Raw genomic sequence first — 17,579 nt, forward strand, 5'->3', positions numbered from 1 at the left:
GTGGCACTTAGCATTAAAAAGTGCCCTTCTTGCTTTGTAACTCTAAATGTTTTTTTGGCTTGAATTCTACATTTCTGATATCAGGATCATTTTTCTTTCCTTAGCATCCCACTTTTCTTGTATATCTTTGTCCATCCTTTCCTAAAACACCTTTTTTTCAAGGTGTGGCTCTTGTATGTAGCATACGCAGTTTGGTTTACATATACATATATATATATGTAAACCAAACTGCAAATATTTTTTCTTTTAATAGAGGAGTTAATTAAGACCATGCACATTTATTGCTATGACTGATATGTCTGGTCTCAGAAAGTAACAGCATCTTATAATTCTGTGTATTTTTTTATATCTGCTATTTTTCTTTCTCTACAAGATGGGTATTCTTTGCAGTTTAATTTATAAACTTTTTTTTTGGCATTTGAGGTATGCTTTTTCATTTTAATCGTCACCTTTGGATATATACCTTTTTAATTGCTCTTATCCCATTTTCTTATTTAACCTTCTGCTATTGCATTTCTCAGTTTTAATTGGTATCGTTTTGTTTTTCTCCTTCAGGGACTCTGCCAATATGAATGCTAGTCCTTCTCTGTTTGCCTTCCATTTGCATTGCTTTCTCTCTAGACTTTTTAAATGATTATTTTATTTTCATTCTCTTGGGGCTTCTTCCCCCTGACTTTATTCAATGCCCTTTCATTTTCATTTGCGTGTATTTTCCTTTGTACACTTTGTAATTTATTCAATGCTGAGACATCATTTTCTTCCATTTCTTTCCTGAGTCTAATTAACTCTTACTTTAGTTCTTCCTCTCCCTCTTTTCCTTTTTCTCTCCTTCATCCTCTCCCCTACCTCTTTTGGGGTCTATTTCTGTGTTAGTTTTTAGATTTCTGATTCAAGGTGGTTTTCAATATCCTTAAATGCATGAATATATTTAATTCTATTTGGATTTTTATCTTGCATTTTTCTTCTTTTTCTGAGAGGAAATTTCCCTATTTAATATATATTAGATTTTCTTTTCTGGTTTTTTGCAATTACACTTTATGAATCTTTAAAATATTTTTCTTGTTCACTTTTGTAGCACTGGAGTGTTTTATAAGATTTCTAGTTTAATTGGTGCTGCCTGTCAATATACCACAATCCAAATAGTTAGTGGTTTTTTATTTGTTTTTGTGGTCAGAGAGACAGTGTGTGTCCTCTGACTTTATAGTTCTCTTTTTTTGTTGATACTAAATTTTATTTCCCTTTTGCCCCTCTGCAATTATTGATTTACTGCCTTTCAGATCCAAATTCATCCTTTTTGTGTGTTCTGTGAAAGTGGATCTGAGCCTTTAAGTATCTTCATTTGCCTGCTAGCAATGGAGCTTTGTCAGTAGATGGCACTGGAGAGACACTGCAGGGGGAAAATGTTTTGCTTCACATCCCAAGGGCAGCTTGGCAAGCTTGCCCAGCACATGTGGCTGCCCCCAGAGCAAGGCTCCTGCAGCCTCCAGCATCTTCAGTGCCCATCTCCAGCAGAACACAGGGCGCAGCAAACAACAGCTTCATTGAGCAATCCCCACTATGGGAAGTTCCACAGCAGATCAGCTCCAGTGAGACACCTCCAGTAGAGAGCCTTCTCTGGCACCACAGAGGGCAGAATTTCACCAGACTCTACTAGTGAGGCATCAAAGTGACTTCCCTGCCATCCAATGAGCAATGGACATACCCTCTCCAACAAGGGCAGGACTTCAGCCCTGGGATGGGGGCTGATGCTTAATATCAGCCCTAAGAGCAGGAGCTGCACTTTATATTTGCTATTCCTGTGTTCTCTACAGTTGTACTTAAGAACCAATCCTGTATTGCACCGATTCCATGGTACAGGTAATAATTCTTTGCACCATCTTTCCCTGTTCTCTCTCCTGATTGGACCTAATAAGATACATGTTCTTTCCTTCATCATTCAACAGACAAAGGAGGCTTCTCCCTTCTTTATTGTCTTTTTTCTTCCCCAGAAACTATGTGTTTTAAATCATCCATATTTTTATTACCCTGTAGTTTATGATCTGATTACTTGGACACTTTTTTGTATTTTAATTCTTAGGATGGGCTTTGTCTTTCTGGTACTGGTTTTATATCAAACTTAAGTCCCATTGCTAATTCTCCTCTTCCTTACAGTTTTAACTGATCTGCTTTTACAAAGCCTCATGGCAGGTTTGGGTGAGGCAGGAACATCAAAGATACTGCACAAGGACTTGGTGTTTTGTTTTTTCTCTTTTTACTTAGGAGTTATGTTGAAGTCTGGGTATCCTCTGTCTTCAAATTATGCTGAGAACAGTTTTTGTGAAGTTTTATTTTTCTTTTCTTGTAATTCTGTCTTATTTTAGGAGGAAACACTGAAATATGGGATCTTAAACTGCTTTCACATTGACTTCAGCTACCCTGAAGTCTTATCACCTGGAGTTTTGCAAGTCTGAGATTTATCTACTTTCAAAAACAATCAAAGGAGAAGGAGGACAAAAGCTCTAAAACAAGAGATGAAATTTCTAGAATGGGCTCTAGCTCTGTTACTAATATTTACCTGAAGTGGGATAATTCACTTCATGTTAGGATTATTTCCTCATTTGTAAAATGGGGTGACTAGACTAGTTAATTGGGTCCCAAACTCAGCTAAGCAAGAAAAACATTCGATGGATAGGAACTTTGGTGTTGGAACCCTACACATTCTGATTAGCAGATCTGGGGTGGGTCCCACAAACAGATATTTTAAACAAACATCTGTAGTGATTCTGATGTAGCTAGTCAGAGTCCCACATTTAAAAACTCTTAAACTAGCTAATTAGGTATATCACTCCAGTTCCATGAGTCCATGTAAGCTTTTTGGAGTCAGAAAGATCTAGTGATCTCACCTTTTAATATAAAATCAAAGCAATAGATTACTGATAAAATGTCCCAATTAGCTCACATTATATGATGATTATCCCTATTTATCTCTTTTTAAAAGTTCAACAGTTTAAAGCAACCAGCGTAGGCAAAAAATGAGTCAGAAAAAAAGACAAGGAAAAAAAGTATTAAACACATGCAAAGAAGAAAACATTAGAAACAAAAACAAAAAACCAAGAAACTGGAAATACACCATAACCTGTTCTTAATACACTTTGAAAATTACATCACTTTCTTAAGAGGAACAAACTACTTGCACTGTTCCCACTAAACTTAAGCGCAGTATAGTTAGATGTAACTAGTTCATTCTTTCCAGGGTCCTGTATGTTCTCTAGAAGTAAATGCAACAGATGCCCCTTCTCATTTTGAAGAAAATTCACTGTAAATCTGACATCAACGAGTCACACAAGCTCTAAGCAACCACTTCACAGTATGATTACATCTGTAAGTACTTTCTGAGAAAAGTAGTCCAAACAAAGGCATATTTAAGAGCACTGTTACAAGGAAATCCACAGGCTTTCCCCTATGATATCTCAGGAATCTGGGTGAAATAAAAGACATTTCTGCTAATACTCATCCAGGAAAGGCATGGTTTTGCTAAATGGTCTGTTTAGGACATACCCGATGGCTGCCGGGGTCAGGCGGGTGTGCAGCTGAGGAGTGGTGGACGTAGTGGTGGTGGTTAGGGAGCCATCATTTCCAGTCTTCTCCCAGTCAAAAGGGTCACTCTCAATTACTCCAAAGGTCTTGATACTGTTGTCAAACACGGATGTAAGAAGCTAAACCACAAAGAAAAAAATTAGAGTAAGATAACAGTTAACAAAGGCACTTTATTCTCCAAGAGAAAGCACTGCAGACATGTAAATTAGTTTTGTAGTAGGACTTTTTTTTTAAAGCCTGATGGTACAAATAGGGGAGTGTCAACTGTATGTGGATGATGATATTGAATTAATGTTGACTTTTCACAGTTGAAGTACTGATTTGTAGTTATGTAGGAGAATGTGTTTGTTCTTGGAAGATACATAATGAAGCAACATATCTAATACCTACTTGCAGATGCTTTGGTCAAAGGAAACATGTGGTGTATGTATCTACTCCATTTCAACATCTATTGTGATTTCTTTTTTTGTCAAAAAGGAGCATTTTTATATGGTTCGACTTGAATGAACAGTGTTAACAACTGGTATGTCCAGATTAAGTGGTATTTAGACATTCAGTGTGCTTTCTTCCAATTTTTTTGTGGGTTTGAAAAATTCTTAAACTGTGTGTGTGTTTGTGTGTCCCAAAGAAAGCTGCCCTGTTATTTGATTTATATTATACAAAATTTCATTTTTTTGCCTTTAAATTTTAAAATCTGATGTGATCCTGAGAAAGATCTCACAAAGACCTTCCTATACTATTAAAGTATTTCCTGTACATACTTTCTGACCACCATTTTCAGTTTTATGATGACGGCTGTATTCTCTCCTCTTCATTTCACTTACTCTGTTAGTATTCTCAGAGACTTCCTGCCCGAGACCCCAAATTAGCACTTCTGTATTGAATGGTTTTGCAAAGGTTTGTTTTAAGCTTTAAAAAGATTACTCTGGCTGTGAGTGTAGAATAGATACCATACACAGGGGATGGGGATAAGGGTCCTAGGAACAGATGACCAATAGGAGCCTCCTGTCAGTTGAACTAGCATAACAGTGGAGGTGGTAAGAAGTGGTAGGATTTGGACATGATCTGTAGCAACAGATACTGCTAATTGATTAGATGAAAGCTTGGAGAATACAAAAGAATAAAGACTAATTTAGATTTCAGAACCACTGGATAAATGGTGGTGCCATTTACTGAGATGAAAACCAGTGAGTATGGAGTTCAGAGAGGAATAGGGAAAACAGATACAAATTTAATATATATGTTATCAGCATATAGATATTAATAAGTATTATTTAAAGATATAGGGCTGGATGATATAACCTAAGGAGATTAAGTAGGTAGCAAAGAGGTCCAAGGGCTAAGGCCTATGGCACTCCAACACTTAGATGGGAAAAAGAGGACTCAACAAGGGAAACCAAGAGTGGCCAATGAGGTAGGAACACCAAATATGCAGGGTTCTAGATGCCAAGTAAAGAAACCACCTAAACAAGAAGATGGTCAAATGCTATCAGTTTTAGATGTATAGTTATTTCTGATTATTAATTGATTTCTCTTCTACCCAGACTGTGAACTCCAAGAGGCCAGTACACGGTGACCTTGCTCATCACTCGAACTAACACAATGCCTTATATATAATAATGTGATGTCATGTTTGTAAGAAATATATACTTGGTCATTCAGATGACCAAAATACATTTTTCTTATATATTTGGCCTTTGTCCATGGTTCCTAACTCACAGCACTGAAAACCCTTGGAACTTCCTGAGAGGCAAGAGCAATGGGAGCATCTTTTGTTATATTCGGCCTCTGCCCACAGTTCCTGGAATCACTTCAGAGCCATAAGATTGAAATGGATGTCTTGTATTCCTAACAAGCCCCTTTCCACCATGCTGGGTTTTTGTTAATGAAGTGACTTTTAGGAAGCACCCAAGAACAGAGGCTGGTCACCAGAAGAACCAACCATGTGATTAGAGGGTTGGAACTTTCAGTCCTACCTCACTGACCTCTAGGGGAGGGGAGAGTGGCTTGAGGTTGAATCAATCACCAATGATCAATGATCTAGTCAGTCATACCTATGAAATGAAGCCTCCATAAAAACCCCAAAGGACAGGGTTCAGAGAGCTTCCGGGTAGGTGACAGGTGGAGGTGCTGAAAGGTGTCCTCAAGAGAGGGCATGGAAGCCCCATACCCTTTCTCTGTACCTCACCCTACACCATCTCTTCCACCTGGCTGTCCTGAGCTACATCCTCAGTAAAAAAAACACTAAATCACCTAGTGAGAAGACTTGTTTCCTGAGTCCTGTGAGCCACTCTAGCAAATTAATCAAACCCAAGGAAGGGGTCCATGGGAATCTTATTTATAGCCAGTTGGGGAAGTACAGATGATAACCAGGACTTGCAACTGGCATTTGAAGCTATGTATCTCCAGCTAAATCATGTAAAACTGAGTTGAAACTACAGGATACCCACCTGGTGTCAGAGGAATGCTTAGTGGTATGGGGGGAAAAAACCCATATTGGAACTGTGGTTTAAGAACCTTTACATAGCTATTCTAAACATTTCAAGAGCAAATGTTTATTTGTAATAATAAATACTAAAAGATTCACATGACCCTACCTTTAAGTCTCAAAGAAAAAAACAATACATGCAGAAAAGGAAACTTAAAAAATAAAAAGGAAATGGAAATGGCATAGTTATCAAACCTGCGAATTTTCATTTTGGTCATGTTTTTGTTGATGTAAGTTACCCATGTTCTAGCTTAGACTTCCCCAAACTGTCACATGCAGAGGGCTGTAGAAAACACAAGGGAGGAAAGGAAGATGGATTGAGACCCATCAAAGGGGAACCGAAGGGGCAGGCCTTAGTCTCTCTTGACTCTGGAAATCGAGGTTCTCAGAGGTTCTCACAAAGCAAGATGCATGCTTCCTGAAGAGTGGAGCCCATATGCCTGAAGCAGCATCATATTATTGTGACATTGCTTTGTGTCATTATTGTGACAATAATGTGTAAAGGTACCAAGAGTTCCTTTTTCTTTTAGTTTGATAACATCTTTAGTGATACCTAGATTTTTAAAATTTAAGTGTCACTGATATATAATCTTATATTGTTTTCAAATATACAACACTGTAGTTCAACAGTTACCCATATTATTAAATCCTCATCCCCTCTAGTGTGGTTACTATCTGTCAGTATAGGAAGATGTTACAGAATCACTGACCATATTCTCCTTGCTGTACTACTATCCCTGTGACCAACTTATATTACTACTGAGATTTTTTGTGCCCCCAAGGGTTCTTCTTTATCCGATCTGAATTTACTGTCTTAGTTTTTCATTAACTAATAATAGTATCACCTGCAGGTGAACTCCTGTGGTCGAATTCAATGTTAAGATTTTCTTTGACACCCTTCAGAGATGTTTTTCTTTCTCAAAACACTTTAAAAGGATTTATTTAAATTATAAGGTGGCAACAAGAAGACAGTATTTTTACCTCTACCTACATTTCTGAATGTTGGCCCAACATTTTTTTTAACTTTTAATTTGAAATAATTGAAGATTTATAGAATATTGCAAAAATAGTATAGAGAAGTCCCTTTCAACCAGTTTGCCTCAATGGTAACATACCAAGTAACTAGAGTACAATATCAAGCCAGGAAAAGAATATTTGTACAACCCACAATCGAATTTCACCAGTTTCACATGCACTCGTGTATCTGTACAGGCATGTGTGCAATTTTATCACCTAAAGAGATTCATGGCCCAGCACTTTTTGGTCTCTTACAGTTGCTATGCTTTTTCAGAACCTAATAATAAAAACAATAGTCATAATATAATATCTGCTTTAATCTTGGCTATAATTCTGATATTACACAGAAAATAGTATTGAGCTGATTTTTCTTCTATTTCCTGAGTAGGAGCTATTAGGCAAACTAAGATTCAATTCAATTTTCCTAACATTTGTTGAAAATTTAAGTGTCAGGCACATTGCCAGGACAGTGTGGGATAAAAAAATAAAATAAGATATTGTTGTACCTCCAGGATTTAAAAGCCAGCTGGGAAGACAGACTTACACATACACACTAAGTAGTGATAAGCTTGGATGTAATTTCCCAAAACATCATAGCTCTTTCCAAAAGTTAAGTGTCAGCTTTTATTCTAATTGAGAAATGCATAAAAGATTCCTGGTAGAAAGCAAAACAGCTCTTCTCCCTAGGTCTACACCTGCTGGCAGACTGAGCCCTAGTAGGTTACTGGACAAGGTGTTGGCCTTTTGCAACTTGTTAGATAATAATGTTTTCTGGCAAGAAATTCTGATTTTTAAAGATTTGTAGAACACAGATATTCAAAGTGAAAGTAGCTTTGGCTTTGTAAAACAACATTGTTTAACACTTTGATGCTTTGGTGTTGGGTCAGAACATACAGTTGGAGACAGTTTTATTTTTGACCCTTGATGTAGCTGGGAGGCAGTCACACTGAGCACTGGTGTGTATTCTGCTTGTTGCTGGAGGAGGTTCATTGTTGTTGTTTTTCACTACACTTGTCCAACAAGGAATTTAAATTTTGAAAGATTATAGTTAAACTCAAATTCAGGAACAAATTCCAAACTGTAAAATTAACTAAATGGACAGTATTAGTTCACAAAAGCATTCAAGGTAAGTTTTTTCAAAATAAAAACCACAGCACTGAAGCTGCAAGGGAAGCAAAAGACAGAAGCTGCAAAGCTCAGATCTTTTTGGAACATGACATCATGATACTAGTAATCAGAACACACCAGTCACTTAACACCAACATCTTTTCCCCAATTATCTTTCTCCTGTCCATCTGCCTGCTGCTCCCATTCGCTGATTATGACAGGTCAGAGAGCAAGAAAGAACCAGATTATTTATGAACTCTGTGAAACAAAAAAAGTGTTACACCTGCTCTTACACTTCCAAAAATAGGAAAATTACTATATTTTGTTATTAAGTGACAGAAACAAAGAGGAGCCCTAAGAAAATGTTTAAATGAAAAACCTGAGAACAATGATTTGTTGACTTAAATTACAGGTCTAAGTTCAAACTTTAGTTGGTGAATATGACAGTCTTCTTTAGATTTTAGACATAACTAAGCAGAGAATGTGATCAAAAGTTTTCTGCTGTGCTAAATTTTTATTCTCCCATAAAAACTTTGTCAATAAGAAATTATCAGCACCCAAGATGGGAAAGTTGAAACATTTTCCAGTTCCTCCGGAATCTAGTCTTACAGATATAATTTCATTATTTTATTGCAAGTGATGTGAACTCGCTGCTATTCAGAAAATACATACATAATGAAAATTTAAGAACATATTCCAGAGCATCTCAATACAATGTCTTTTCTTTATTTTTTAGACAGTCCATGTAGTTGATACTGCAAATAGCCATATAGGAAAGAAGACAAGCAGCACACCCACTTAAAGTCACTAAGGACCCAAGGTTGTATGTTACCTCTCTGCTTTATATCCTATTTATATCTTACACAAAAGCTGCAGTTTCACACAGAAATAGGTACTATATGTGAATGAATTCATTATGCTGTAGACAGTCTTTCAACTGGGCAACACTAACAACAATTAACAATGTAAAACTTCTATTAACAGGAAGTAGTCTGTATTTTATCTTTGTAGATAAAATGATACACTAATATATTATTATTTTTAATCTATATGTGGCTTCATTTGTTTTCAGTGGTAGTGATTATTCTGCATTTAGCTCTGACAAAGTTCTCCCTGACAGCAATAGAATCTTTTGAAATACAGCACTTTGGGATTAGGGATGCAATTTGTGGTAAAGCTAGTCAGTCCTTATAAGGCCTCATTAACTGATGCTCTAAGGAAATGATTCACTGACCACAGACTAAATGGAGCCAATAACTTCACTGACGGTTGTCCCATAGCATATTAACATATAATATGCAGCTCTCATGCCCTCAATGGATACACTACCTAGTTGGACATCTCCTTCTGGTCAACAAATTAGCTACAGGATTTACATAATCTGAACTGCCAGTAATTCTCTACACCAGATGAATCACAGCATGAACAGTAAAATGCATTAAATTATGAACAAATCTAAAACTGTAACGAAGTATGTTCATCCCAAAGGGAGGAAACACAGAAACATCATCAGTTAATTTCACCACATTTCTCAAGATGTACTGAAATAGTATTATTCTAGGGACCTCCCATACTCATTTACAGCACTCACAAAGCTACAGTGGGTGAAAAGAGAGACTAAACAAGAGAGAAGAATTAGCCCACGGAACTCACAAACATCATTACCTGGTAGTCTGGTTTTGTAAAATAATCCAAAGAGGAGATGTGGTCCAGAAAGATGCTGAATTCTGGAGGGAGATGTTTCAACATAAGCCTGTGCTCATATCTCTCCTTAATAGATCCTACTTGCTCCTGGGAAGAAAAGAGAAAAGGAACCAAAGTGAATTTCTCTTGGCAGCTATACATTAAGAGCCTCTCAGTAACAGTCTCAAGGGTATGTACTGGGGAATCAGATAGTGGATAATTAACTATAAAGCAAGAACTGAGCTCTTACTAACAGCTTAATGCACACTGCATTAAAGGGGGGAAAACTGTAAGCAGAACCAAAAGGGTAACAGAGTTCTGCATCAGTGAAGTGATAGCTCCCCCCATAAAATGAGTTGATCTTAAATCTGGTCTACTTTTCTTTATTAACACATATATTTAGAGTTTAAAACTTAATTGACTTTTAAGAAAGAAAAACAGAGAACTAGCCAAGAGGGAGGGCTAGAAATCAAATCAGAAGTGATTACATTAGTATCTATTCTCCATGTATACAGAAAAAGTCAGAACACTGGTTAGATCTCTAATACCAGTTCATAGGAAAATATACTTATTGGGATATAATGAATGTGCTATAAATTATAATTCTTATAGGTAAATAACTGAACTAAAATGCCTACCCAAGAGAAATTTTTATTCCTTCCCCTACAAAAACTGACATTTCCAATTCCATTTCTGCAATATAATGCAGATACATATTTGGTCCTTATCCACAGTTCCTAAAAATGCTTCAGAGCTATAAAGGTAAAATGGGTGTCTTGTTATCTAAAAAGGCAAATTTTGTATCCCACCCAAGGGTGAGGGTTGGAAGCCAGGAGGACCAATCATGTGATTTCAGTCCCTCCTCAATAACCCCCCAACCTTTAGGAAGGGGAGAGGGCCTGGCAATTAAATCAGCCAGTGGCCAATGACTTAACCAATCATTAATATATAATGATGCCTCCATAATAAAACAAGAGAATATCTTTTCGGGCCTTATTTTCAGAGAGCTTCCATGCTTGGGGAAACAGACACTTCCACATGCCACCAAGCCAGACCTCAAGTTCCACGAGTACAGAGGCTCCACTGTTGAGGACCTTGCCCTATATATTTTTTCATCTTGCTGCTGTTTCATATCCTTTATCATATCCTTTAATAAACTGGTAAATGTGTTTCCCTGACTTCTGTGAGCTGCTCTAACAAATAATTGAACCTGAGGAGGCGGTCACTGGAATCTCCAGTCTGTAGCTGAGTGACATGGGTAACAGCTTGGGCCTTGCAAGTGGTGTCTGAAATGGGGCAGTAGGAGTGCAGCATTGTAGGATGGAACCCTTAACCTGTGGAATCTGATGTTATCTCTGGGTGGATAGTGACAGACACCCTGCTGGTGTCTGAGAACTGCCTGGTATGTGTGGGGAAACCCCAGACAACATTAGATTTGGGTATGGGAACACCTACTTAATTTCCAAAATTACCTTGTCTTTTATTTTTCTCCAAGGCAGCTGACCAACCACAAACTCCACCAACATGTAGAATAAGGACCAAAGGTCATCATGTCTTCCCATTTCCTTCATAAGCAAAACAGAATTCAATCACATTACATTGCCACCTGCAGTGAGTACATTACATTGTCTAAGGTTTAATCATTGTTTCATCTTATTAGGCTTAAAAATTTTAATGTATTTACATAAAATTATCTACTAAATATATGTGTGTATCTACATAGCAATATAGCAATCTAAATGGCAGAACAGATATACTAAAAAACTTTTTGATACAAGGAACAGCCCAAAACCAAGAAATGTTGGAAATAATATAATTAACAGCCCATTAATACATGACTTCATAAAGAATTAAGGGACTGGAGCTTGTCAAAGGCTGAGGCAAAGGAGGAGGAATTAGTGTTTAATGGGTATAGAGTTTCAGTGTTGCAAAATGAGTAAGTTCTAGAAATCCACTGCATAATGAAATATTTATACAATACACCAATGAACTGTACACTTAAGCATGGTTAAAATGGTAAATCTAGTGCTGTGGGTTTTCTTTGCATCATTAATGTACATGAGCAACATTATGGTTACCAGATTCCCCACATTATCAAGTCCCCACTCATACCCCATTACAGACACTGTCCATCAATGTAGTAAGAGGCTATAGAATCACTACTTGTCTTCTCTGGTTATACTGCCTTCCCTGTGCCCTGCCCCTACATTATATGTGCTGTGCTAATAATAATGCCCCCTTTTTCCCCTTATCCCTCCCTTCCCACCCATCCTCCCCAGTCCCTTTCCCTTTGGTAACTGTTAGTCCATCATTTGATACTTGTCTTTCTCCGCCTGGCTTATTTCACTGAGCATAGTACCCTCTAGCTCCATCCATGTTGTTGCAAATGGTGGGATTTTTTTTCTTCTTATGGCTGAATAATATTCCATTGTGTATATGTACCACATCTTCTTTATCCATTCATCTACTGATGGACACTTAGGTTGCTTCCATTTCTTGGCTATTGTAAATGGTACAATAAACATAGGGGTGCATATGTCTTTTTGAAACTGGGCTGCTGCCTTCTTAGGGTAAATTCCTAGGAGTGGAATTCCTGGGTCAAATGGTATTTCTATTTTTAGTTTTTTGAGGAACCTCCATACTGCTTTCCACAATAGTTGAACTAATTTACATTCCCACCAGCAGTGTAGGAGGGTCCCCCTTTCTCCACATCCTCGCCAACATTTGTTGTCTTTTGGATGGTAGCCATCCTAACTGGTGTAACTGAAACACTCTCTCCCAACCCTGGGCCTCACATTACAAGGACCCTCACAAGGCTACCATTAGTACAAAATTTGGTATGCACATCATATAATTGCAAAATGGAATCTTTTTCTGTAAATAATTGTTTTCTGTATAATGTAGCCACTATCAAGAGACAAATAAAGTAAATGGTTAAAAATTTGTCCTGAGATTTTGTTAGCACAGGTCTGCCCCTCAATCAGATTTGGCATTTAAATGTATACTGCTTGTGAAACATACCCTAAGAGTAAAAGTTGAGAAGGAATTTGTTTCTATTCTCACTAAATGAACAAAAGTTTTATCTAAAATTTGTATATAGCTTTAAAAAGTACTTAATAAATTTAAATTCTAAATAAATATTGACAACTGGTATTATAAAATGTGATTTGATACATTTGTGGAATTTGAGGACTTACTATGTAAAACTTGATTGTACATTTCAAATATAAAACAAAAAAATTATACTGCTTGCACGGTGTGGGAAACTTAGCCCAGAAATTGTTTTCTGGTGATCCTGTCATGCAATAATGACATATACAAATGAAAATGCTCTTGAGATAAAAGCATCCTTAAATCCAGACCTCATAGAAGTCCTATAGATTAAGCTCCAACAAATATAAGCTCATTACTTGAAATTATAAAATATATTAGGATTGGGCTACCATAGCTAATATCAAGAGAAACTATAAATAGAGTTAGATATCCAACAATTTCAAAAGTGGAATTATAGGATATAGAATATGAAATAAGACTGTTTAAAATGTGTTTATTTTTAATTTTTTTATTGAAGTATAGTTGATACACAATATTATACTGGTTTCAAGTATACAACATAGTGATTCAACAGTTATATACACTATTAAATCCTTACCCCAACTAGTGTAGTTACTATCTGTCAACATAGAACGATGTTACAGAATCATTGGCTATATTCTCTATGCTGTACTTTCATCCCTATGACTAATTTATATTATGATTGAAATTTTATGCCTTTCTATCCCTTTCACATATTTTACCCCTCCCCTGTTTAAAATGGTTAAACAAAAAATGTTATCAAAATTATGAGAAAGGAACCATATTCCATCCAAAAAACTTAGAAGACCCATGAGTTTTGAAAAAGGACCTAAAAGAACATCTAGAAATAAAAAGCACAACTATAAAAATTAAAATTCAATGGACAGGTTCAAAACACAGCTGAAAAAAAGAATTAATGAACTGGAAGAGAAATCTGAAGAAACTATCTAGAATGTAACACAAAGACAAAGAGTGAATTTAAGAGGCATGGAAGAAAGTCTAACACACATCAATTTGGAGATGAGGAAAGGTACAGAGAAAAAGGGAAAGGGGCAATATTTAAAGAAGTAATATCTGCGAATTTTCCAGAATCAATGAAAGACATGAACATTCAGGTTTAGGAAGCACAACAAATCCCAAACAGAATAAATATAAAGACATCTACACTAGGCACATTTGAATATCTTCAGGACACCAATGACAGAAGGTATTAAAAGTAGCCAAAGAAAAATGTCAATTTAAATATAAAGTAACATTTAAATGCAGAAAGATCTCCTCAATAGCAACCACAGAACCAGAAGAAAGTCAAGTAATTTTCTCAAAGTATTGAGATAAAGCAAATACTAACAAAGGACTAAAATGCAAGACAACAATGAAATGAAGTGAACAGTTCAAATGTTCTGAAAAGTCCTTTTATTGTTTGGGAATTACTCATGTTAAAAGTTTAAGATTAAGGTACAAAAAAATACCCATGGAGTGTGTTACATTTATAAATGATCAAATCAGGATCAGTGAATATGGAAGAAAGTATATTAGAATTATCTGGAAAAATCTTTTAAATTAGACAAGCACCTCTAAAGTTTCCACCAGCTGCAATCTTGTGTTACCACAAACTGACAATCATTGTTGTGAAGCTGTGTTCCTGTAAAGCATTCCACTGCTCAGGTGTGCTGGGGGCAGAAAATAAGGGGATGAACCACTGCTATACACTGTCAAATTTCTCTACCAAAGTTAGATGAATAACAAGTAGTAAGCAGGTTACAGAGTAGAGCACTCTATTTTGAAAGGCTTTTAGAAGAAATCTCTACTCTTCAAATTTAAAAAAATAAAAATAACTAATCTCTTCCTAGTAGCTATATTGGCAATCCTATATAGCAACTATGATCTCTAAAAATATTTATGCTCATCTAAAAAAAATATCATATTTCAAAGATTCTAATGTTGACATTATTCTTTCATAGAATTAATTAGAAGCCTCCACTTCTAAAATTTTTTAAGACTATCTGAAAAATAAGAGTGCTTTCTTTTCAAGGCAGAATAATTGACTGGACATCATAAAATAAAGCAAAACTGAATCAAACCAAATGAGCTAAGATGTTTGGCAGAGTGCTACACACTGATAAAAATATTTCCCTTTTTTCAATTTATATCACATCATAAGAAACCAAATTAACCAGAGCATAGCCTATAAAACCCACAGCATACTCTTCCTATTGTATTTATCCTTGGTCAAATTTCGTTAAAGCAATTTCGGCTTCAGAGAATAAGAATAAGGTAACCAAATATCAGGAAAAGATTTCTCTTTATTTTATCATGGAGTCAGTCACTTGTTAAATTTCTCAATTCCATCCAAACAAGTTCAAAGATTGATAATCCATAAAATACCTTTTGTATTCATAATTAAGATTCAGGATGAGGAAAAAAAGGAACAAAGTAAAAAGAATAGAAATTTAAAAAATTTAACCCAAGAGGAAGGGTATAATTAACAAAGATGAAAATTTTTAAGTTTTCTGTACTTGAGAGCTTCATGAAAACAAAAGGATTAATGGAGAGGGGTATCAAAGATTAGATGTATATTACAGATAAAATGATGACCTCTACATTTCATTAGATATTGGTAGTATGATATTCCCAAAAAAGCTTCTTGAAATAGAACATAGATGTTTAATTTCTTCAGAATTCTACGTTAAATTTGTTAATATTTACACCTAATTAAGGACACAAGATTCCCCATATATACTTAGCTATATTTTTTCTAAAAAATCAAATTTTGTTTTCTATGCAGCTGCAGACATCTACTATCCCCTATACTACTTACCATGTGTTAGTATTACTAACACAACTTTCCCTCTGCTCTAAGCATTTTCCACACATGTACTCTAATATAAAGAAGTCAGTCTGATTCAAGCTACCAGCATGCTTATACAGATATGACTATAGTTCAGATACCTACCCTGTTCCGATGAGCATTGACTGATGCATAACGAACTGTCCCTCGAAAGCCTGCCACAGTTCGAGGCTACAACATAACAAAGCAAAGAATAATCAAATGAGCTTCAAATAGCAAAAGATTCAGCATACTTGAGCCCATGAAGTAGATGGGAGAAACTTATGTATTACTGTCACAATAAGCACTTTATTGTGAAATTATAGAAATTAGAGACAATCTCTAAAACGTGTTTAAAAAATTGCTAACATTGTAGGTATCAATGAGTCCCATTTTCCTACCTAAATTTTAACAAAGTGGCACTTATGACAAACTCTGCATTTAGAAAACATTAAATGCTTTCATATACACCCAGAATCATGCCAAGCATAATAGCACATACATTAATATTCAGTCTCTGCTTACAAATAAGTATATTAATACTATGCGGAATCTCTAAGTAATCCAAGATGCAACCTCTTTATGTCTTGGCTATTTCATCCAAACTCAATTCAAAGATGGTGGCAATTGTTTTCCTCTCTATCTATGCAATTCATATAGTCATAAATTCAAGTTATTGAGTACTTATTGTCAAGGGTACTGGGAATAAATCCAAACATGAGTAATATATGAACCCAGTTCTCACAGAGCTCAACTGGAATGGGCCACACTCTCCTTACTTGGCCTACAAGACCATCAATGATCTGGCACTGGCCTCATTCAAAAAGGGATTTACTTGTGGTTTCTCCTATGACCAATTTTCTAGTTTGACTTTGCACTTGCTCTTTTCTCCTGCTGGAATGCCATCTCTTTGCATGCCTCCAAAGGCTAGCTGTTCTACTCCATAGTAAGCCCTCTGCTCAAATGTCTTTCCTCAGAGAAATATTCCTTAATCATCCTCAACTACAATACTACCTGCCCCTGCAATGCCACTCTCTTCTTTTGCTCTGCGTTTTTTTCTCATTACACTTTTCACTACCTAAAATTAATTTTAATTATATTTTTTACTTTTTTTTATTGTTGCCTGTCTTTGTCCATTGGAATATGACCTCTGTGATGGCAGGGTCTTTGTCCTGGTTTTACAGACATTAAAACAAGTTCTGAGAGGTAAGTTAATTTGTTTGAGGACACAGAATTAGTAGGTGATAAAACAAGGAATCAACCAAGGTTTCCTGACTGAAAATTGTAGTCTCCATTCTACTGCTTCACAAGGATCAAGTTAGTACCCTAAATATTTATGAATGGCACTATAGCTCACTATGAAAATTGACAAACTTGAAAATGATCAGAGCCAATAATTTTTATTAGTAGACTTGTGTGATATAATGAGTTATAATACTTTGGTCATTCAGATGACCAAATATATATTCCTCAATATATCTGGTCTTTCATCCACAGCTCCTGAAAACACTTCAGAGACTTAAAAGTGAGATGGGTGTCTTGTCAATGAGAGACTTTTGGATCCCACCCAAGGGCAGGGGCTGGAGGTTGAATCAGTCAATGGCCAGTGATTTAGTCACTCACGACTATGCAATGCAGCCCCCACAAAAACCCCTGAGAAGAGCACAGGTTCTCTTGGGTCTACCTTGCCTCTCTGTTGGAGAGCTTCCACACTTGGGGAACTAGAATGCTCCCACGTGCCAATGAGCCAGGCCCCAAGCTCCACGAGAATAGAGACTCCTTTTTTTTGGGATCTTGCCCTATGTC

The 17,579-nt window shown here is 36.2% G+C and overlaps 1 protein-coding gene and 1 long non-coding RNA gene across 4 annotated transcripts in view; one reads left to right on the plus strand and one right to left on the minus strand.

Annotated features, from left to right (window-relative positions):
• LOC130679577 (uncharacterized) overlaps positions 1 to 11,337 on the plus strand; it is a 37,558-nt gene extending 26,221 nt beyond the window's left edge. The window contains exons 2-3 of the long non-coding RNA XR_008992583.1: positions 9,967 to 10,061; positions 10,875 to 11,337. This is a non-coding gene — a long non-coding RNA (uncharacterized LOC130679577). The remainder of the gene's footprint in view (positions 1 to 9,966; positions 10,062 to 10,874) is intronic.
• The window catches only part of TTBK2 (tau tubulin kinase 2), a 197,845-nt gene that overhangs the window by 25,057 nt on the left and 155,209 nt on the right, over positions 1 to 17,579 (minus strand). For all 3 annotated transcript variants that reach the window (XM_036923691.2, XM_057488748.1, XM_057488749.1), the window contains 4 exons: positions 15,900 to 15,965; positions 11,344 to 11,436; positions 9,854 to 9,979; positions 3,538 to 3,695 (listed from right to left, as the gene is read on the minus strand). In XM_036923691.2, the coding sequence (XP_036779586.2) occupies positions 3,538 to 3,695; positions 9,854 to 9,979; positions 11,344 to 11,436; positions 15,900 to 15,965 (443 nt within the window). The remainder of the gene's footprint in view (positions 1 to 3,537; positions 3,696 to 9,853; positions 9,980 to 11,343; positions 11,437 to 15,899; positions 15,966 to 17,579) is intronic.

Source organism: Manis pentadactyla, chromosome 11 (assembly GCF_030020395.1).
Source record: "Manis pentadactyla isolate mManPen7 chromosome 11, mManPen7.hap1, whole genome shotgun sequence".
In the NCBI taxonomy this organism is placed as follows: Eukaryota; Metazoa; Chordata; class Mammalia; order Pholidota; family Manidae; genus Manis; species Manis pentadactyla.